Source organism: Marmota flaviventris, chromosome 14 (assembly GCF_047511675.1).
Source record: "Marmota flaviventris isolate mMarFla1 chromosome 14, mMarFla1.hap1, whole genome shotgun sequence".
Lineage (NCBI taxonomy): Eukaryota > Metazoa > Chordata > Mammalia > Rodentia > Sciuridae > Marmota > Marmota flaviventris.
In genome coordinates, this window is record NC_092511.1 from 36,897,587 (window position 1) to 36,921,979 (window position 24,393).

General features: G+C 43.1%; 1 protein-coding gene across 1 annotated transcript in view; it reads left to right on the forward strand.

Moving 5' to 3' along the window:
- Prkce (protein kinase C epsilon) overlaps positions 1-24,393 on the forward strand; it is a 487,170-nt gene that overhangs the window by 425,140 nt on the left and 37,637 nt on the right. Inside the window, exon 12 of the mRNA XM_027934598.2 lies at positions 23,558-23,696. Coding sequence (XP_027790399.1) covers positions 23,558-23,696 — 139 coding nt within the window. The remainder of the gene's footprint in view (positions 1-23,557; positions 23,697-24,393) is intronic.

Here is a 24,393-nt window from a genome sequence, read left to right on the forward strand (position 1 = left end):
TTCTCTCATTGAACCCTCAGGAAAGCAATCTGTAAGACTGATAATATAGTCCCCATTTTACACATGAAGAAATGGAGGCTTCACATTGAACTATGAAGCAGAAACATCTAATGGTTAGAAAGTGAGGGAGCAGCATTGGACCCAGCTTTGTCTGACCCAAGTCTGTTTTCTTTAGTACTGTGCCAACAAGTGTTTGCCTCCAATATTAGTAGAAGAGTCTTTGTGAAGCCAAACTATTTTTTATATAAAATTGAGTTCTGTCCTCCCTTGTAAAGTTGGAGAAAGAATTCTAGAGCACTTTATCAGAGCACCTTGCCCTCGGTCTTTGGGGCAATACTACTGCCGAGTGGCTCTGGTTTCAGAAAGCTCTCTCTGGAATGTATGCTTAAACTTTAAGAAGCATGCTTGCACTAGGTATGGTGGCACATGCCTGTAATCCCAGCGGCTTGGGAGGCGGAGGCAGGAGGATCGCGAGTTCAAAGCCAGCCTCAGCAAATGGAGGTGCTAAGCAACTCAATGAGACCCTCTCTCTAAATAAAATACAAAACAGGGCTGAAGGGGCTGGGGTTGTGGCTCATGGTAGCGTGCTCGCCTAGCATGTGTGAGGCACTGGGTTTGATCCTTAGCACCACATAAAAATAAAGACAATAAAGTCCATCAACAACTAAAAAAATATTTTTTAAAAAAAGGGCTGGGGATATGACTCAGTGGCTGAGTGTCCCTAAGTTCATTCCCCAGTGCCAAAAAAAAAAAAAAAAGAAAAAGAAAAAAAAAAGTATGCTTGCTCTAGTTCATTAGCAAAAATATTAATGCAAATACAAGGAAAGGAAAAGTTTTACAATGGAAAATGCTGGAAGTTTGTTTTTTTTGTTTTTGTTTTTGTTTTGTCTACACACTGCTGGAAACTCAGAGTAAAAAGAAAAGCAAATCACACACTTTCATGTCTCACACTGTTAACTCCAATTGTGGGACAGTGACTGGGAAGTAGAGAGGCTGAAATGAGGATCAGTGAGATAATGAGGATAAAAGAGTTGCGGGAAGTCAAAAGTACTACACAAAAGCAAGGAATCTGTTTTAAGGAGAGAATGGATGATTTGGCCTATTTACTCCTAGAATCCTTAGGATTTCTGTATCTCATAGATCAAAAGCCAGTGTGATAGTCTCCATGTTATATGGTATCCTAGTCACTCTTCAACACTTAGGTATTTGGTGGTGACGGTTGGTGCCTTTCCAAACTCAAAGAGATCAAGTTGCTGACAATGAACCAAGAAGCAAATGTTTATGAGGCACATTACTGATTGAAGGAAAGTAAACTCAAGGCAGAGGAGTTAAGCAATTTGACCAAGCTAGAGTAGTTTGAAAGTGATTTTTTTGGAGTTGGGGGGTGGTGTGGTAGTGCTGGGGATTGAACCCAGGGCCTCATGCATACTAGGCAAGTGCTGTATAAGGGAGTTATATCCCAGCTTGGAAGAGTGACTTTCAAATGTTTGCATATTAATAAAGAGATTTAGAGTCAATTGTCTGATATTACTGTTATTTCCCGTTTTTATTTTGGCATTGCCTCCTGAGACATAAATGACTATGAAGAGACAGCTGTCTCTCAAGAACTTCCTTTCAAAGAATAGTTCAGACTACTCAACTGGTATTAATATAAACCAGTCCCTCTTCCTCTATGAAACCTTATTTGATCAGTTCCCTTGACTCTGTTCTGTAACTGTTTTCTTTGTCCAGTTAAAGACTTCTGTTTATGTTAAAAATGATCATGTAAAGCCACGGCTCTGCGTTGGTGTCAGGGCTTCTGAGAAGAAGAAAGAGATCATGTGCTTTGTCCTCAACACTCCACTCATTGATCTAGGTTCTTTAAGTACTGGGGATGAGTCTGTCAGCCCTCTGAGCTTCCACTCCTTCTAGAAAAGATCCTCACATAGTCAATGTGGGGAATGATATAGATGGTATGTGTGTGCTTATAGATTATGGTAGCCCTAAACAATTAAAAATAATCTCTATACTAGCAATCATCACTTACTTGTGAATATGGTGAGTCTTAAAAAGAACTTTTTTATCTTATCTGGAAAGAGGAATGTGTCATTCAGACTATCTTAACTGAGGCATAAATGAAGACACCTTGGTAATTTTCTGCAGTGATGTCTTATCTATTTCAGCCTATAATTGCCTAATGTTTTTTCCTTGTAGCAACTTCTCAAGTTCATCTTCACTGAATATAACTAAACATGGCATATATATATATATATATATATATATATACTAAGTATATATATGTATGTATGTATGTATATACACTAAGTGTTGAAGAGTGACTAGGATACCATGTAACATGGACTTTAACTAGAAAATTGGACGTTAATTGATTTGCAATTATATCTTTCTAAATATTAGGAGAAATGTCTTTGGGAAAGTTATTTAAGGAAATGAATTAATGGTCAGTACTACAGATCATTCTGTAGAACTCAGTAGTCCAACTTCTGATACGAATAAAAAATAGGCGTAGTCCCCATCGTGGGGTTGACAAAGGGGATTGTATGGTTTCTGATACACTGTGCTTCTTTAGAAAGTCCTTTGGGACTAGTTGATGACAGTGACTTTTTTGGTAGACAATGAATGGATTTTAAATTAAAGTTTGAGATTCTGGGAATTAATGTATCTGGAAGAGGAATCTTTTCTGAAGTCCATATATTGGATTACAGTTTGGCTGCTATATGCAGGGCATGAACAGGGAAGGGGCAGGAGGACCAACTTACTGTATATGGTTATATATTGTGAGGAGGGAAACAAATCAGTCACTGCCTTCATCTAGCCAAATACAACTCATTTATGGACTTTTTTTTTCACTTCTCAATGGCTTTCAATAATTTCCTTCTCCTAAATCCACATATGTCAGTAAATGTGGACATTAAAAAAAATACCATTAACAGTAGAGAGACACTTAGTAGGTGTTTAAGTAAGGAACTTTGAGAATAAAACCAATGTTAAGCCTAAAACAATGAGTCATTCTTAATTCACATTAAGATTAAATAAGCATGAAAATCAGAGACCATTCATACATGATTAGTGCCATCACAACATGGAGTGTGAATCAAAATCCAGTTGTACGTGTCTTCATTGTGTGTAAGTGAAGTGCCTGTTTTAAATGATTAAGAATTACTTAAGACAGGTTAATCTGTGCAAAGATCATGGCAGATGTAAGCAACAGGGTTGGCGCTGCCAAGCCAGGCACTAATACCTCAGCAGGTTGGTTCTTGCTGTGGGGTTTCAGGCAATGTTGCTTTGTCAGCTTGGCATCCATGTTTGGGCATAGGCAGTGTTATGTTTCTAGAAAAAAAAAAATTACTTAGTGGATCTTTCCTTAATAAGGACTTCCAAGGTGCCTCCTGTTTTGGAAGCTGACTCTGTTCAGCCCACAGAGATCTCTTTGGATCTCCTCTTTGTCCCTATATTTGTTCTTAACCATCAGATATTTATTAAGTTCCGACTGTATCCCAGGCAGTGTGCAAGGTGCTCTGGTGATTGAGTAGCGACCCAGATCCAATCCCCTTGTTTCCTCTTTGTGGACCTCATTGCCTTGCAGGGTCCTTCACATTTCCTTGTGGCAAATACTATGGCAGGGGAAGTCCAAGGTGCCTTGGACTTCTTAGGAGGGGCACTGAACCGAACTAGGGATTCCATGCACACTTCCTACAGGAAGTGATGGGAGTCATTGGCCAATGAAGAGAACAGAGGAATTTTGCACACGGAGGGAGCAGTTTTTGCAAAAGCCTGAATGAAAGTGAGCAGTTAATATTTTGCATCTTTTACTGGACATGTATTTCCCATTTTAATGCCAGATTAAACGCCTTTTCCTGGAGGTAATTCTTTCTTGCATTCCTACGTAGGTTTAGTATGGACCTGGTTTATGGCAAAGATTTGACAAATATGGGTCCCCTCTCCTTTTCCCTTGAGCATTCAGACTGAAGACCAAGGAATACTGCTATCACAGGCTCCCTGGAGAGTGGTGGGTGAGGAGCTGGGAAGAGCATGCAGGCTAGTGGGCATCACATGCAGGAAAAGGGGTACCACTGAGGCCAGGCAAGGATGCATGAGGAAAGCCACTGCAGCAAGTGAGGTTTCTTAAGGCCCAGCATTAACACACGTTTCCTAGATCAGTTCCTCCAAGGTATGTGCGCAGTTGAGCTTCAAACTTCATACTTGATGCTGTTTTAAGCCTTAGGCCTTTAACCTAGGAGATGGGGGGACAAATGGAAAAAGAGAAAGGCTTGAGTCCAGAAAGCTTACAAATTTGGGCCTTTCTAGTTCATTCTGCCTCTTCAGTTTCAATTCTTTATTTAGCTTTCAGGTTTGCTTGGCTCAGCATCGTTGATCCTTGCCCTGCCACCATTAATCATGGATATTTTCTTCACCATATCACTAAAACCCTGGATTCTTAGAATCTGTTTTAATATAAAAGCCTCCCACATAATGATTCCTGCAGGTTTTAATAAGAAACTTAATGTTTTATTTTGAAGTTGGAGACAGCTATGTAGAGTTGTTTTTATTTATTTATTTTAATAAGTAAAGGAGAGCATGTGCACCCTAAGCCAGCCTCTACCCGTAGTCTCTCAGCTTTTGCACATTCACAATCATGTCAACATCCATGGCCAAATCTGCCCCAACCTGCTCTCAGAGCAGAGGCTGGATACCTTCACTATTGCTTATCACTGCTCTTGAATGCTTTTCACGGTATTGAACTATGCTGTCAACCCAAGTTGTGTATTCAGCAGGTGATCAGCAAGTACCTGTGGTGAATGTACAATGCCCAGCAGGGCCTCTCCACCCTCCAACACAATACCCTACCTCCCAAGATAATTCCAAGTTTGTAAGTCTTGGATAACCTGCTACCCTGAACAAGCAAGGTGGGGCCGGGGGACTGGTCAAGGTTCTTTATAGGATTTGTGGAGCACACACTCTGTACTTGGAACTGTTATGAACCTTTCTGACATTATCTCATTTGAGCATCACAGTAAGCCTTTGGAAGTGAATGTTGTTATCCCCGTTTCACACATTAGGAGCCTGAGGCTCCATGAGATTAAACTGCTGTTGTCACATGTTGTTAATAAGAAATCAGAATAATCTCAGACTCAGCTCCATGAGACGTCATGTTCTCCTGCTTAAAATCAGGCAGCTTTGTCTTACTGATCCTTAAGAGGCATCATGAAGGGTCCTTATTTTGACAAATATTCCCTAATACTTACATCCTTAATATTTTTTTCCCTCATCTATCTTAAATATTTCAAAATAATTTTTTAATTTGTTCTAATTAGTTGTACATGGGAGTAAAATGCATCTTGACACATTGTACACAAATGGAGCACAACTTCTCATTCCTCAGGCTCTACATGGAGCAGCATCACACCAGTAGTGGAATCATATATGTATTTAGGGTAATAATGTCCGTCTCATTCCAATGTCCTTCCCATCCCCACCAACCTCCCCTCTCCTCACTTTCCTCTGCACAATCTTAAGTTCCTTCATTCTTCCCTAGCCCCCACCCCATTATGGATCAGCATCCGCTTATCAGAAAAAAAAAAAAAAATTGGCCTTTGGTTTTTTGGTTCTGTCTTTCAACCAGTTTTCCAAAGGTCCAAGTCTAGTTTTTTGACTGACCATGAAGAATCCTGTTGATAAGCCAATGAACTGTGATTACTGAGGGAGAAATCAGGACTGGGGTAAGCACACTCCTCAAGGCCTTCCTGGCAGGAAACTTCAGTGGTCCAGAGAGCAACCAGACAGTATATCTTGACCACCTTCTGCTCCTGGCAGTGTGTGTCTGGGGAGAATACAGACAGTGCAGCAGATGCAGATCATTCTTTGAGGAGCTCACAGCTTCCTGGGACTTCCTTTTCTACCACCCATCTGGGCACACATGGAGACTGGGGTGGGTTCATACCTCACTCTGTGGGGCTCCCCAATCCTATCCTAGCTGTGGTCTGTGGGGCAAGGTACTCAGTCTCTAAATCTCAGTTTGGTCTTCTCTAAAATGGGAGTGATAACAGGATACATTTCACAGTTTGGGTGGGGGGGGGATGAAATAAGCTCTTTGACATAAAGGGCACTAGTAAATGCTCACCAAATGCCATCCTTGGGCTCCACACCCTGCTGGTTTCACATGACATTGGCAGAAGCCAAGTCTTAGAGTCACAGAAACCAGGGGCACATGGAAGGTGCTTAACAAATGTTTGTTGTTTAATGGGAAAGAAACAAGGGCATGACCAGAGTTAATTCCAGCTTAAACATTCATTGCACCTTCACTCCTTGGCATTATTTATTGTTATATTAGTGGATTGTCTCATTTCATGCTAGAATGTAAGCTACATGAGTTCAGGAACCTTATTTCTTAAAGCTTAAGAACAGTGGATGTCACATAATATACACCCTAAAATATTGGTATGCATGAACAAATCATTTTTTTTTCCCTGTGAAGGGAAGCAAGCTAAGTAGGATCCTAGGACCTCCTGTGCCTGGGTGACCATGTTACTTTCTCAGCTGGGACTCCAGCTGGCCTGGCTTCTCGCTGGACGTCTCCCCTGGGACATGCCTGTGCCTGTGCCTTGCGCCAGCAGCTAGAGGACCCAGGGCAGGGCTCTGTGGGTTGGCAGCTGTTTAGTTTTATGTTGTAAGATTCAACTGGGAGTTGCTGCCATTTGGATTTATTATTTTAATTGTTTTACAGTTTATACTTGTGCCCTGCAGTGATTTTCCATTAAATCAGAACATTCATGGTTTCAAAAAAGAGCAGGTATGGTTGTGGGTGTTTATCTTAACAGCTAATCTCTGGCAATACATACACTATTTGCCAGTCATCAACAGATTAGAAAATTAGCATTTGTTTAATTAACCTCCATTAGGGACTGTCAGCACATGAAAATAGTGCTTTTTTTTTCTTCAGCCTGATAAGATGACAGATTTTGCTTTTGTATACTCTTAAGCTTTTAAGAGTAATTGTTTTTTGTTTTGTTTTGTTTTGATCTCGATTAGCATAAAGCATTAGGTTGGTAAGAAGAAATTGCAAAATTGGGAAAAGACCAACAACACAAAGTATGATCTAATAAGTCACTTCTAAAATTAACTTTTATTTTATGTAGTATGTACACTATATGTACTTTTGTTACATGAAATTAAATAACATATATAATCATACAGAATAATCTTTTCATATATTAATCATACTATATACTGTATTGCATATACTTTATTGTATATTATCTGTTGTATATATATATATGAGAACATATAACTTCCAACATCTGTCTACATATAGCATGCATTAATCATAAGGTATGCTTTATTATATATGTACTTTTTGTATTCACCTTATTGTACAAATAATTAAGTACAGTCCTGCATAAAGAAGTTTTATTTAACAACAGGCTGTCTGAACAGTGGTGGTCCCATTAGATTTCATCATCTGGAAAGGTAGTCTGTGTAAGTTGTGATGTAAGTATGATGTTCACACTACAACAAAATCACCTAATGACACAGTTCTCAGAACATGTCCCTATCATTAAGTAGACTGTATATATGATTAATAGATGGGACAGAGAAAGAGAGCTTGAGGGTTACTTATTACTTAGGACTACTCTCACAGCACATACCTACTTTCTTGCAGAATATATAAAAAGGCTAACTCTCAACATTTCTCTCCTCTCCGCATCTTTATGTGTTATTAATCATACTGTTTGTCATATACACACTTCACTCTACATTATTATATATGTACTTTTAATTAAGATTCATGAATTGGAGCAGCCTCCACTCTACAAAATAGAATGAGAGTTCCCATAGTAGCAGAATAGTGGGTCTTGTAAGGAAAGTGGAGAAAGAAACAGAAAAATAAGAAAAACCTGGTTACCATCAGGTGACTTCAGGTTACTTTTTTTAAAGGTTAAATCGGAATAGACTTTCTTATCAATTAAAATTGGCTTGTTTGGGGATTTGGCTATTATCTCTTATCTGATTTCTGGGAAGGTCAAATAAATAACTTGGTTTCAGTCTGGTGGTTTGGATCTTCAGCATGAGTAACTCCATTTTGGTTTGTTCTGTTGGGCCTGGTGCAAGAGGAGCTCAGTCCAAACCAATGGATGCCTATGAATTTCATGTAATAAATGTATGAAATAAGGTATATGGTGTGATTAATACCTGTAGAGATGTAGATATGTGAGTGTTGAGGGTTATGTTTCCTGGCACACCCTCACAGCCTGTGTTAACCACCTTCCTATTTTTCAGTAAAGTTTCAGTTTTGGACTTGACACTTGCCATGATTTTTTTATTTCAGAATAGAATAGTTGGAGGACTTATTTGTCATAGATTGGAACAACCAGCAAATTGTCTAAGCTCTTGCTTTCTGGCTGAGAAATGTTCTTTCCACCAACCTTGTCGCGTATCTCCACTTGGTTTCGCTCTTTGGCTGGCCAACTGACTTACCTCACACACCAGCTTCATTAAAAATCAAATTAAAATGTGCATTCTACACAGGTAGAAATTGCTACTTGACTTTGGGGGAGTCTCAAGATTAGTAAAACCATAAGAGCTAAATGTGAGGGCCTTCTGCTATCTGTGTGTGTAACCCATGTCCTCAGTGTACTTCCATGACCTGAACTGTAGGTTGACTTTATTTAAAAACTGGGTGTCACTCTTTCCTGGAGCAGAGATGGGTCAGCCTTTTTGAAGTACCTCCCTCCATTGAACATAACTCACTCATAGCTCACCTGCATCTATGGCCAGACCACCTGCGTGAGTGTGAGAATCACTCAGTTGGTGGTTGCCGGGAAAGCCAGGAAGTGAACAGCAGTCTCAACCAAATGACATCAAGAAAATCCAAATACTGTTGCAAGAAGGTTGTAGAATTAAAAAAAGAAAAAAAGGAAGCAGTTGACTCAGGATGAAGCTAAGCAGTGACCCTGAGGATCCTCAGGAGGCAATGCCAGACCCCCTCCTGCAAGGTCCTGGGAAGTGGCATTGGAGCCTTGTCTGGCCTAAATCACTTACCAACGCTCTAGTCTTTTGATCAATCCATGCAGGTCCCCCGGAGGAGGTACGTTTTAATCACTGCTTGTCCAATTTATCTCAGTTACATTAGAGATTTGCAAATAGTTGGAAAGGACACATAGTACAGGGAAGGACGAATTTTAATAAGTCAGTAAAGAAATATCCAGAGTACAGATTCCCCCTCCAATGGAATAGTCTGGTAGGCATTGCTGGCCAGGGAACCAGAAGGCATTGGGCCTGGGAGTGGAGAGAACAGACAGCCCAGGAATGCTGAACTGCTGGCGGGTCAGAGCACCATGCACTGACCAACCAACTCCTCAGGGACAGCCTGGGATGGGCATCAGTGGAACAAAAGCTGCCAGATCCTTCTAGACTTTAAGGCTAGAGTTTGTGGAGAATAAGCAACTTCTGTGGATTTTCTTGATTGGGCTTCTTCCTGCATGGGGACTGCTGCTGCTTTGCCCAAGGTCATGTCTCCCAGGGTCACATTTTCAGAGTTATTGCTTTCTTTTCTTGTTTTCCCTGAGTCAAATTCTGGAAATCCCCTCCCTTTTTCCCATGGCAAGTTTGAGGTTTAAGGCTCTTTTCGTTACTGAAGCTATTTGCTGGGGCTGACCCTGGTACCTGATACCTCCATTGGCTTGAAAAATCTTTTCTCAAAAAAATACAACTACTGCCACTACTTATTGTTAGTATGTCCAAGTTATAGGTCTTTTGTTTTTGTTTTTTATTTATGGTGCTGGGAATCAAACCCAGGACCTTGCGCACAGTAGGCAAGCACTTTGCCACACACTGAGCTTCACCCCCAGCCCCGTTATTATTTCTAAGTTGGAGTATCAAAGCATAGAAAGAAAACACCAGTAACTATAAATAAGGAAAAATAACTATCTCCTGGGGCCTCAGCTAATTATAAAGAGCTTTGAATTACTGAGTTGTAGAGCCCTGTCGCTGGCTGACTGTACCCTTTGCTTGAGATTCTCCCTCTGCCTGGGCCTCCAGACACCACAGTCTCCTGACTTTGCTCTCTGGCTGCTACATCACAAGTCTTAGCCATTCAGTATTGCATTTGCTCACCGGTCTGTTCTAGCCCTCTTCTCTTCTCACACTTTACACCCTCTTCCTAGAAGGTCTCACTCATACCCTCTCTAGCCCAAACCTCCACATGGAACCACCTGGTCAGAACATTCAATAGGATGTCTCGGAGGCACCTCAGTCTGAGCATGTGCAGTCTGAACTACTGGTCCACCCTTCCCCTCACCACAAAACCTGGCCTCTCTGGTACACAGTAGGTGCTCGGTCAATATTCACCAAATGGATCAATGGAGGATGTTTTTATTCCACAAACTCCAGCAGATTATGTCCTCCCTGATGAAGATGAGGAATTCTTCTCAACCTGCCTCATCCTCGTGCATCCTCCTCATCTTTTAACCCACAGATCTGAGCCCATAAGACCATGTGTGGGCATGAGCCCAGTCCTGCCCCCTTCCTCGCTGGCATAGACGCATGCACTCACACGCACGCATGCGCGCGCGCGCGCATACACACACACACACACACACACAATTTCTGGTCAGCTGAAATGCACTGCGCGGTCTGAAAGCAAATACCTCCCCTGGCCAAATTAAACAAATACAAATGTGAGATTTCTTTTTTAAGAATAATAAAATCTGTTTTCTGTCCCTTCAGAGGTCAGTCCTTCTTTCAGCCCCCTGGCCCTGCAGTAGGCCTCTGATGTCCTCCAAGTAACTCGGGTGACCCTCCGTTTGCAGGAAGACGTGCTTCCCCTACATCCCCCTCAACTTGTGGGGAGTTCCATTCGCGTTTCCTCCACTCTTTTTTTGGGCTGGGGTGACCTGCAAAGGGCTGGCCCATCTCCGAGCACGTGGCTCCTTGCGTGGCTGAACATGGAAGATGTACACTAACTAAAAGTTTTGGCAGCTTCTTCTCCTGACCAAAGAGCTTTTTGGATTTTCCTGTCCGGGAATTGTAGGCCCGGCATCAGGTTCTGAAGACCACTTCCATCACGCTCCAGGCACGCCTCCAGGAAGGTCACTCTTGGTCCTTCCACTGTAGTGGCGCTTGCTGTGATGACAGTGTTGGCTACACTAAGAACTGCATATCGCTGGCCCCAAACAAGGCGAGGCCAGCAGCTGTGCCTTCTAAGGCTAGTGATGGTGTCCTGTTTTTTCCCTCTGCTGTAGAGTCCCCCATCCCCAGTGCCCTGGCCTATGTCCATGTCTCCCTCCAGACCCTAGGCCCCTCCTTAAGGACAGGAATTATGTCTTTTTTCTCAGTATCTTCAAGGCCTCGCAAGAACAGGCTCAGAGTAGAAACTCAGTGAATACTGTGGAATTATTACACGGAAGGCCAAGTAGGTAAGGGATGTTGTTAGTTGTTATAATTAGGCCATTAACTAGACTGTCACTAAAACAGACTTATTACAGGATCTGCCCGTTATTCCATTCCAGCGTTCAATGAACATTGAGTACCAGGCACTTTGCAGGGCTCTGGGGACCGAGTTATAAACACAAAGATGCAGTCCCTGTTCTCATGGAGTTCATGCGAGGTAAACCAGTCATAACTTCAGGAGATAAGCAAGCAAAGTAATTACAAGATGTGAGCCGCGCTGTGAAGGAAGTGACCAAGGTGCTGTGGCTGAGATTAAAGTAAGGATTGGGGGTGGGTTGGACTCCTTTAGATAGAGGGATCAAGAGAGGCATCTTTAAGGGTCCAGCCGAGACCGGAACAATAAGGATTCTGTTCTCTAGGGGGAGAGAACATGTGTGCTGTGGCAAAGGTCTCAGGCAGGAAAGCATTTGGTGAGCCTGAGGAGCTGCCAGGGACCCAAGTGGCTGGAGAGAAGAGGCAAGTGGCCCAAAATGGCAGGGAGATGGGCCAGTCCCTGTGGTAGAATTAAGGAATTTCAGCTCCTCACTGCCTGCCATGGAAGGGGCTGCAAGGTTAGCAGAGGACTCACAGTTGCTTGGGGCTCTTCCTGAATATGAAGGGGTGAATGGATGGGAGGATGCAAGAATAAGCCAGATTCAGCTGTCTCTGATGGTTTTGACCTCAGTGTAATCCTTTTAATAATAATGTTTAAATTTTTCTATATGTTTTCTGGAAATGTGTGCCTGCCCAGGGCCTGGGTCTGAGAATTCTCCTCTCTACTCACTTATTCCTTCATCCACTTGACCAAACAGTCCTGAGGTGCTGGACTACACTGGCCACTATGGCAGTCAGAGGCCCTCTCCTTGTGGTGTCGTCTATCATGCGAGACAGACACATAGTAGGGCCAATAGTAGAACATCAGGAGGAGATAGGGACCAGCTAAAGGCCTGCCAGCCCCTAGTTGGGACTGTAAGGGGGACAGGGTGAAAAACGAGGCTAGAGGGCCATGTTCATGGAGACTGTAAAAGGTCCCTCACTCCACACTAGAAACCAGGTTCCTGGGACGCCACTGAAGAATACAAGGAAGAGAGCACCGTCTGATTTACATTTTGTATTAAAAGGCCTGCCGGCAAAAGTTTGCTCCAAGGTGAAAAGGAAACATTTGGTGTTCACTAGCCAGGATTGCAGGTCCAAGCTTCATGGGCTCCAACTTCCTCCACTTCCCAGGGTCATAGACTGGAAGGGTCCTTGGGGATTAACTCATCCATTCTTATCTTACTTTGAGGACAATAATGCTCAGGAAAGCAGCTTGCTTGGGGTCACTTTTGTCCTTGACTCCAGTCTATATTCTGAGCTGCTATTCTGATGAGTAAGTTGACCAATGGATTAAAGAGGGTGGGAGACTAGATATGGGTGTCATAATGATCCTAGGAGCCACAGGTCAATGCCTATCTCCCATTGGTGGGAGTCAGGAATTTATCCAGGCCTATTAAAGATAAGAAAGTGCTTGTCTTACTATGGGTTTAAAAAATAAATTGGATAATCATGCAATCAGATAAGTTATTCTGCAGTGATTCCAAGTTGTAATGCCAAGGTACAGCCCCAGGCTATTTATTTTGGCTGTAAACTGGGTTGCTGTTTGACACCCCAGGTTCCCAGCTGTTGGTGTAATGGCTGAATGTCTGCTTTCTCCAGATAAGGGGCCATCTGGTGAAAATAGCCTTGTCTAGGTTATCAGTTACATCTTATAAGCATATTGCCAAGAGTCAGGAACAGCTACCATCTTAACAACAGCAACTGTGCTCTCTGTCCCACAAAAGTGTGGATGTAATACATTTTTTTTTCTCCTCAGGCAACATAGCAAAGTAGCTAAGAATATGGAAGTGTTGTTAGGAAGGACTGACTGTCACTATTCACCACCTGTGTGTCTAGGACCAGTTAAATAACCCCTCAGATCTTTTATCCTTACCTAGGAGATGGGGATAATATTTATCCTATTAGAAGGGCCCAGTGGTACATGCCTATACTTCCAGCTACTTGGAAAGATGAGGCAGAAGGATCACTTGAGCCCAGCAGTTTAGGGCCAGCCTGACGAACACATCACCTTCATCTCTAAAAATGATAATCATCATCATCTACCAGATTCACAGAGTGTTTGTTGAATTAAATGAGATAACACTGAATCTGGCATAAAAAGGATTCGGGGGAAATTTTTTTATAAAGGTAGTTATTATTTTACTCCTAAATGACTGAGTTTTCCCCATGAAGAGACTTGGGGAAAGGTTTCCCTGCAGACTGGCCCATATGAAATACTGCCATTGACTCAGCACTGTAGTAGAGAATTTTGAAATCCTTTACCTTGGGCTTTGAAACAAATGGTGCTTTTGCACTTTTTTTTTTTCTCCTTGGTACTGGTGATAAAACCTAGGGGCACTTTGCCACTGAGCTACATCCCCAGTCCTTTTTTATGTTGTAAGAGACAGGGTTTTACTAAGTTGCCTAGGGCTCACTGATAAGTTGCTGAGGTTGGCTTCAAACTTATGATCCGCCTGCCTCGGCCTCCCCAGTCTCTGGGATTACAGGCGTGTGCCACTGTTCCCAGTTGTGCTTTTGCTTTCATTGGAGAGGCAATAGATCGACCTTGCTTGCTTCTTGGTTGGTCTAGGGAGGTTTTTGAGAGATTCAGCTTTCCTGGGAGCAAGAGAAGGTTCCTGCCACAGGGAATGCTACAGAGAATACTGGAGGGTTGCATTTATCAATGCCACAACATTGAAGGGAATCTGACTATACATTTCTTTTGAAGGTATTGATTGTTGAATATGAAGGTGTTTGGTTTCATTTGTCAAAAACATCCCCATTCCCATCTGACTAGCCACTCTCATTCACAAAGTCTCCACTATTTGTCCAAAAATAAGCAGAGTTTCTTTATAACCTCCCTCAAGGGCCTGTGCTCTGGCAACCCAAATACTTGGCATCCCTGAGTAATTTTCTGATCTCTTATCTTCAAGTAACTGAAGGAATTTGCTCTCATGTGCCTGGCTCTCAGGCCTGAGCTTTGTGGAACTAATGTGCCACAGGGGCTAAAACATTAAAATTCAGGTCCTAGTTAAAGGACTCAGGCACATATGAATCTCATCTTTCATGATGAATTTTTGAATCATGCAAAAAGATATTTTTTTTCCATTTTTTGCCTGATAGATTAAGAGCCTCATGTGCCAACCTGCTCTGCTAAAATGCAGTGTGGTTTACTGAAGGAAAAGTTTCCTGGCCCTTACTCTGGAGGGGTATCTACCATCGAATTTGGAAGATACAGTGGCCCAAATGGGAAAGGCTGTGTTCAGAAAGGATGTGACAGCTGGGCTGCCCAGTGAGACAAAAAGGGCTCCATCCAACATATGAAGTTCAGGTCCTGGCTCACTTCACTAATGTGGGCTTATTCACTGCCCACCCCCACCCCTGGAGATCCCCAGTTGATAGCATGTGGTAGCCACTCCCAGGGCCAAGATCCCAGTCCTAAGTAGGTTATTAAGTGTCTGGAAGCTGTCACATCCATCCTGGTTATTAACACCTGAGTGGCTCCATTCCCACCCCTACCCTACCCCTGACCCTCACCTTTGGTTTCTTCCTGGGGAGCTTCGTGTTCTCATGCATGCATGGGGCGGGGGTGGAGGGTCCTATAATTTTCTTATAGCTAGACTGAAAGAAGTCTAATGTCTGTCTGTCTCTCTCTCTCTCTCTCTCTCTCTCTCTCTCTCTCTCTCTCTCTCTCTCATCTATCTTTGGTGGCTCATACCAAATAGGAGATACTAAATATTTTTCAAAAATGAAGACTCATTAGGGATTTAGTGACTTTTCCTGGCAAGGGATCCATATTTTAAGAAATGATTTTGAGAGATCCCTGGAGAAGGCAGAATTTCTGAGGTAACTCCATATCCCAAGCACTGTACTAGAGCTTTCACACAGGTTATGTTGTTCCATCCTGGCAATGTAATCCCCATTTAACAAATAAGGAAACTGAGTCTCATAGGTATGTTGGACCAACCCACCATTAACCAGCTAGGAACAGCAGATTCCCATTCAGAATGGCCTCACTTCCTACCTGAACAAGGGAAAGAGAGAGGTTGGGGGTCCCATTCTGCATCTAGATTACAACATGAAGGACTGACCACTTCTTGTGTATATACCACTGTCACAGATTTGATACACACACAGCCATACCTTGGGGGGGGCAAGTGTTAGAAGCCAAGATATGTATTTCAAATTATTCTAGACACATTGCTATAGAGCTCCACAGTTGGTTTCTTGTCATATTGAAAGCATACTTCATTGGGCGTGGTGGCACACACCTTGAATCCCAGTGGCTCAGGAGGCTGAGGCAGGAGGATCACGAGTTCAAAGCCAGCCTCAGCAAAAGCAAGGTGCTAAGCAACTCAGCAAGACCCTGCCTCTGAATAAAATACAAAATAGGGCTGGGGATGTGGCTCAGTGGTCGAGTGTCCCTGAGTTCAACTTGGTAACTGCCCCCCGCCCCCGCAAAAAAAAAAAAAACCTACATACTTCTGGGAAGTAGCTCAGTGGGTGGAGCATGAGTTGGCATTCATAAAGCCCTGGGTTCCGTTCCCTTCCCTGTCCCATATAACATACTTTTGTTACAAACACTGTCTAACCTATCATGCATATCCACGAGGTTGCCTTACACACCAGTTCTCTCTCAGTATTAGGTCCTTTTTTCCTTCCCTCACAGCAAACTCATTTTAGAGACCCTTGTTTTTACCCACAGTCCTTTTCCCCTTTCCCACCCCCAATAGAGTAGCACATATAGTTGGTGTTAGAAGTCAAGGTTTTTTTGTGTGTTTTTCCCCTGAAACTAACTGCTATATTTTTTCCCTTCCTCAGACAGGTTTTATAGAATTTTTTTTAAGTACATTGTTGAGGGAATTTCCTTTCTTGACGTCTTTTGGTTTTCTGGAAGAGGTCTGCACTCCTGCCCCAGGGGAGCCTGGGTTCTGCCATCCTGCCTCTAAGTCAATCCATCCTTGTCAGTGGCCATGATCTCTCGGCCTCTGTGGCTCCCTTCTCACCACAGTCTTCTTTTCCCAGCCCAGAGGAATTTGGGCCCAAACATCACATAGAGATTTCCAACTCATGCATCTTACATTTTATCTAAAAGGCAGCTCTCTCTCTCTCTCTCTCTCTCTCTCTCTCTCTCTCTCTCTCTCTCACACACACACACACACACACACACACACACAGCAGTAGCAGTCACTTGGGGCAGCCCAGCGCAGCCTCTTCCCAACCACGTGACCTCAGGCAAGGCGCCTGTTCTGAGCCTCAGTTTTCTCACATGTTTTAAAAGTTGAGTTAATGATGCCACATGTTGGCCAGGTTGGTCTAGTCAGGATTCCTGACTCCCAGGGATAAAATGGTGGAAAACACTCCAGGCAAATGTATCCATTCCTTTAAGTCAAAACACTGCTTCCAAATCTCTATTTGGCTTAATAACCTGGGTCAGGCCATCTTGGAACCTTGATCACTGCTTAAGACTTAGGTTAGAATGGTAGTTGTCAACCAGAGACATGCAAGGGCTGTTTGGCAAAGTCTCAATGCAACAAGAGGTCAGTATTAATAACATCTAACTCAGAGGCCATGATCGCTACTAAGATCCTGCAGAGTATAGGACAGCCCCACAGCAAAGAAGTATCTAGTCCCAAAGGTCAGTCTGGCCCCAGTGTGCCAAGGTTGAGAAACCCTGGACCAGAAGGATGCTGAAGAGTCTGCTGTTAGCCTCTTGCCCACAGCCCATGTGGCCCTCTGGCAGCTGGGGAGGAAGTGTTTCCATGGAACTTCTCTCAAGTCTTAGTCTATGGAGAGTACAGTAAGGTAGCTGTCAATCCAGGGGACCAGCAACTATGATTAAGGCATTCTGTCTCAGGGAAATGGTCCTAACTTAGGGACTACAAAAGATGCTCACTAACACCTATTAATATTATTTAATGTTGTTTTTGAGATGCTAGTCAATACAATCAGAGAAGAGAAATGCATCAGAAATACAAACACTGAAAACGAAGAAAGGCAGTGATCACTAACTGCGGGTAATCTGAAAAATTCAGAAGAAGCAGTTGGAAAATTACTTTGCAAAAATAAAGAGAATTCAGTAAGTGGCAGGGCAAAAGAATGATAAACAGAAATTAATAGCTAGCATATACATATGTGACCAGATGAAAGCTCTAATAAAAGGAATGACCCCATTTATGATAGAGATTTAAAATATAAAATAATAGCGTGGGATTATTTAGAAGCAGGTTTAGGTAGAATTAACATATAAACTCCAAACAACAGTGCTTTCAATAAGATACAAATTTTTTTTCTTTTTCATATGAAAGTCATAGGATCATTCCTTGGACTTGACCTTTATCTTTACTATGGCTGAGGTAGCTACTAAGACCAGGCATTATATATAGCCTCATTCCGGACACAGGAGAGAGGAAGGAAAGAGCAAGAAGGCCCTTCCTTTTAAGGAGACTGCCATATGTTCGATTGGTGGGAACTTAGTCACATAACCACACCCAGCTCCAAGGGAGGCTTTTCACTTTAGTTTATAGCTGCATGGCTACATGCATGACTTAAAAGGGGGGAAAAAAAGAGAAAAACTTCAACATTCTCTTACTAACGAAGGAGGTGAGAATGGATATTGGGACAACCAACAATCTGCCATAAAATGGAAAAAGAAATGCACAAGATCTATACCAGAGAATTTTAAAATGCTACTAAAGGACACAGTTAAGACTTGGGCAAATGGAAAGATAAACAATATTATTGGATAAGAAAACTTGACATCATGAAAATATCAATTCTCCCTGAGTTAATTTATAACTTTAGATGTGTTCCCAATAAAAACAGCACCAGGATTTCTTTTTAACTAGACAAATGATTCTAAAGTTCATATGGAAAAATAAACAAGTAAGAATAGCCAAGAAATTTGAAAAAGAAGAAGGGGACAAGTTCTGCTAGGTGTTAAAACATCATAATCCTGTGATAATTAAAGTGTAGTGTAGAGCAATGTAATAGAATAAAAGGTACAGGAAAAAACACAAGTGCACAAGAGGATTTGACATGAGGACTTAATAAAGGTGCCATTTCCATCAGTGAGGATAAGATGAACTATTCAACATCTGGGATTGTTTCCAGATAGCTGGAAACAAGTAAAGTTGGATGTATACTTCACACCTCTTATCAGAACAGATTCCAAAAGCATTAAAAACTTATGCTTATAAAATGAAAGCAAAAGTACTAGAAGTAACCTTGAGAGAATGCTTTTATATCTTTAAAATGGGTGAAACCTTTCAAATTAAGACATACAATCCAAGAACCATAAAGTAAAGCATCCATTCAGTTACATAAAAATAAATAATATCACCCAAACCACTGTAAGCCATGTCAAAAGCCAAACAATAAACTAGAAAAAGTGTTTGTAACTCTTATCCTGTACAAAGTTTGTTTCCTAATATAGAAAGAGCTCCTAGAAATCAATAAAAACAAACACCAAAAAGAAAAAGGTAGCACAAGAAAAAAATACTGTTTTATTTTAAAGGTACGAAAAAATGCTGAAACTTACAGAGAAACTTAAGGGTATACTGAGATACGGTTTTTACCTGACATACTGCCTAAACCGGACAACATACCATGTGGGCAAGAATGTGGAGAAGCAAGCACTCTCACATATTGCTCATGGGAGTATACATTTTTCAGCCCAAAGGAGAGTGGTTGGGCAACATTCAAGGACATTCACATTCTTGCAGTATCTAATTCAGAAATTTCTTTTCTAAGAAATGTGTATGATTCCTTGGTACACAGGCAAACATGCAAAAATATCATATGCAGGAGGTTATTCACAGTCACACTGTAATGGCATTTTAGAAATACCCTAAATATTCCCCAATAAAAATAGTGAAATATTATATAGCATAAAATAAAGAATTTGGAGGTTCTATCTATGTGCCAAGATAGAAAGATCTCCAATACAGATTGAGCAAAAAAAGGTAAGGGCCCCGAAGACTACATGCAGTCAGCACCTAATTTATTAAAAATGGGGAAATGAATGTATATTCACATTTTCTTATTTATGTATAAAGTTTGACTGAGAAGATACACAGGAATGAATAAAAAAACAATTGCCTGTAAGGAACAGATAGAAAAAAACCAAAAAGGAATGGATGAAAGAGGGAGAATTATTACCATCTGCCCTTTGATACTTTCATATTTTTTAAACATAATAATGTCTGACCTATTGAAAAACAAAATTTGAATGAAACTATTTTTTAATATATTATGTGTGCTGAGGATCAAACCCAGTGCCTCACATGTGCTAGGCAAGTGCTCCACCACTGAGCTATAACCCCAGCCCTGAATGAAACTATTATTAGGTAAATCAAATAAGTAAAGGTCACTCTGGTTTGTATAGAGGGAAGAGATGTTGCTGGATTTTATTGTATTCCTTCTATTAAAAAAATAAATGAACCTACTCCTTAATGCCTCATGCCTCAAAAGTCCCCTTGTATTTGAGGACTGAGTAGACAGGGACTAATATCTAGGCAGTTGTCTCTCTGCAAAGCTGTCCAGTTTGCTGAGTACCTACTATGTGCCTTGCCGGATCCTGAGTGCCTGGGAACTTGTAGGAAGGAAAGACCACCCACCCTGCCGTGAAGCTGGACCTCAGAATAGGAGTAGGAAAGGCTGGGGTACCACTGCTCCCAACCCTCCTCCCTCCATAGGGATCCCTGTCAAAGAGGCCATACAAAACACTGGCTGCTGATAGATTCCTGGTGCAGGAATAGGAAGTGGAGCAGCCATGCTGGCGAGAACGGAGGAAAACAATAGTTGCCACAGGGTCCTGGCACCACCTCCTTCCAGCAGCCTAGCAACCTTTGTCCCCTACCCCCTTGGGGGGAAGGTCCCAGAGGAATGAGCCCTCTTTTTTTGCAGGGGGTACCAGGGATTGAATCCAGGGGTACTTAACCACTGAGCCACATCCCCAGCCTGCCCCCCTTTTTTGTATTTTATTTAGAGACAGGGTCTCACTGAGTTGCTTAGAGCCTTACTAAGTTGCTGAGGCTGGTTTGAACTTGCGATCCTCCTGCCTCAGCCTCCTGAGCTGCTGGGATTACAGACGTGCGCCATCTTGCCCAGCTATCGTCTTCTTTTTAATGAGACTCAAGACCCCACAGAGGAACAAAATTTGAATAACATCCTGTCTGGTGCCCAGGGATCTTTTGAGCTGCACTAACTTTTTCGGTCATACACAAAAAAGAAATAGAGGTCATTAACTCTTGCATAGGTGGTATTTGTGTGTAGGGAGTTAGAGTTTTGAGGAAATTCAGAGAGCAGAGAGGGAATGGGAGGAAAGTGACAAGAGTTGGGATTTCAGGCATTGGCAGCAGAAGAGCAGGAAGAAGTGTGTTGGGCTGGAGCCTCCCTGGGGCACAGTGCAGGCACAGCTACCTGCAGAACATGCTAGACCAGGTGGTCATACTGGGCTGTCAGGTGGTCATTCTGGGCTGGTAGCTGGGCCAGCTTCTTCCCCAAGGACAAGCGATGACAGGAAGCAAAGGGGTGCAGCTGGGGCCAATGCAGGGGCAAAAGGGAGGTGGGAAGAAATGGGACACCCACCTTCCCTTTTTCCCTGAATAGATTAGGAACCTGAGCAGGGGGAAGGGCTGTGTCTGAGGGCCAGGAGGGCTCATGCAGAAACCTGAGCAAGAACTGTCTTGGGTTCAGGCCACCTTGGTACATTCTGATCTATCCCATATATACAAAAATCAGAGCAGATCCTTCCTGTGACATGACAAATCCTTTAAAAGAGAGCGTTTTGAGGGCTGGCACCCAGGGCATCTTATCAAGTTAGGAGTTGTGGCCGGTGCTGAAGGAAGTCTGCCCAGGTTGAAGCAAGAGGCGCTAAGATGCCAGCTTTCAGAGCAGGAAACCCTGGTAACCCTGGTAACCTTCAAAACCCACTTGCCTTCTTCCCTCTCCCATTTACTTATTTGTGCAAGGATAAAGTAGTAGCAAAGCATGCACTTCCTAACTCACAGGGGTCTTCAGGGCATGAATGTCAATCACGAGCTGCTTTCCACACATACAGAAGCATTATTCTTGTTACTTCTACTATTAATATTGCCACTTTGATCGTCTCACATCCATACGGACCTTGGAAAGGCAATTCTGGATATTAGAGCACAAAGCGGGAACTTGACTTAGCAGAGCCCAAAGAGCCTGCTGGCTGGCGATGGAACATTTGCAAGTGGGCAGGCAGGACTCCCTCCCTGGAACTCAGATTCCTCCTGTAGGAAATGCATGTAGTGATATTAAATACCTTCATCTTTCACACTGTTTATCCCATTAGTCTGTCAAACAAGCCCACAAACAGAGTGTGTTATTCTGATTTGACAGGTAGGGGATTGGCCAGGTGACTCTACAGGGCCATGCCATCATTAGTGAAAAACCCCAGGGCACCTGGATCCCAGCCCAGCATTTGTCCCTGCTTTCTTACCCCCAGCCAGAGGTGAGCCTTAACTACACACACTGCCAGGGCAGGGGTCAGGGAGACTTGGTTGGGCTCACTGTTCTTTCTGTAGTTCACAAGCATTTGCTTAGAGCAGCACATTTTATGTGCTCTCTTCTTTCCCAGAGTCCCAGCTGTAAACGGAAACAGGGTCATGGAAGCAAGGCAGGCAGGTCCTAAAGCGCTTCCTGCCCCACCTCTGCACTCAGGCCCGGGTCCCTGGCGGTGGCTGGAGTTCAAGTTCAAATGCCAGAAGGTCATAAGCATGGCCCTTCCTGCTCTCTGCATGCAGGGGAATGGCTGTTCTTTGCAAGACCCCCTTTTAGCCCAGAGTGGCTGCTGAAGGAGGCCCAGGGTGGGAATGTCCATCTGGACAGTCTAGATTCTTTCTTCTACAAACCGAGGCCTGGGGTTTCCAGGCTTGGGTGGTAGAGAAATTTTTACTTAGAACCCCAGGTTTCATATTCCATAGAACCCCAAAGTGTAAAACAAAGCAGAGGGGAGCCATACTGGCTGAGGCTGGCATGCCCCCCACCATGGCCCTCACCTTCTGTACAGAACTATCCACAGCCTCTAAGCCTAGGTTATTGCAACCAGTTCCTCCCCTCAGCTTGCCACCCATGGAAGACTGATGCTGTACACACAAGGTGCTCCTCTAGGTAGGGCATCTGTCACTGTGGGCATGGATTTCAGACCCCTCTTCCTGGCATTTGAGGCTCTCTGAGGTTGGTCCCAACATACTTGTCTTTCCTCACCATTCAGACCCAATTCTGTGGTCTCTTTAGCACCTTTTGCATCTACCTCCTCTCCCTCCCACCCTCTGTCCTCATGGTCTATCCAAACCAAGCCTCTATACAGACTTGAGCCACTGCTCCCTAGAAGCCCTCACTGCCTGCACCAGCCATCTGTGCTCTCCTCTTCTGAAATCCAGCAGCTCACATACTTCATGCCCTGCAAAAGTAGCACCTGAGCCAGGTGCAGGGATGCACACCTGTAATTCCAGAGATTTGGGATGCTGAGGCAGGAGGATCTTAAGTCCAAGGCCAGCTTCAGCAACTTAGTGAGACCCTCAGCAATTTAGTGAGACACTGTCTCAAAATAAGAGGTAGAGCGGCTCTGGGTTCAATCCTGGTACTTAAAAAAAAAAAAAGTGCCTGATTCTTGGGTGATGTTAATATGTACTAATGTCACCATATGTCCCTCTGCTGATTAACTCATGACAGATTGAGGATAAGCTGCCCCTTTCTCTCAAAGGAAGGTCTAAATAATATGAATTTTAATGCATGGCAGGTCTTTGGTAAATAGCTACTAACTTTAATCTATTAAGCTGCAGTGGTCTTGATATGTTTCTGGGATTGTGGAAGCCCCTTTTTCATGCTGAGGAGAATGGCAGCACTGTCCACAGTCGACCAACATGAGAGACCCCTGGACTGAGATTGATTTGGGGCAGGTCACCCCTGTCAGGACTTTCTCTTCTGAAGATTTCCCTAGGATGTGCACATCTCTTCAACTCAAGAAGACCCTATCAGGGTGAATGAGACATTAACCATGCAGCCTTGGCCTGTCTTACAGGGATTTGAAACTGGACAACATTCTTCTAGATGCAGAAGGTCACTGCAAACTAGCCGACTTTGGGATGTGCAAGGAAGGGATTCTGAACGGCGTGACAACCACCACATTCTGTGGGACTCCCGATTACATAGCTCCGGAGGTAAGACCTGTATGTGAACGGCCACCTCCTCCTGGTGAGGCAGGGGTCATCATGCTCTGGGGTCATCTAGTAATTCCTTCTCCTAGCACTACCAGGATGGATTCCAGGAGAGAGTGGGGGGCGGGGGGTTAAAGGTTCACTGATCTCAATAAAGATATGGTGGTGACTGGAGGAGGATGGGTCAGCTAAGTGACAGGCCTGTATCTGGGCAGGGTCTCACTGAGCATCACTCCCCATCCTAGTCCCCAGTCACCAATAAAAGTAGGACTAAGACAAATTGTTGACTTTCATCATCATTTTCACTTCTTAATAAGCACAATAAAAAGCACCATAGAAAAAGGCAGCCATTTGCTTTATCAGCTGTAACTTGCCGACAGTGAAACCAGGAATCACCCACCATTTCCCCTCAGTGTCAGATCCACCTAGTGGGAAGGCAGGATGGAGCGAAAAGAGGACAATATAAGCAGAGATCTGAGACATTTCATTTTTAGCATCACCAGTGGGTCACCTTGTATGTTGTTTGGGTGTTTTGCTCATCGGGAAGGGCTTGTTTGCTTTGAATCCTTCCAATCTTGCCTAACCCAAGAGAAACATAGTGTTTGTGGATGATTCAGATTTAAGCTAGGCCTATCATGACACTTAATCAAAATGATCTTGAAAGCTCTGAGACATGTAAGATGGGAAGGAAGCACCAATC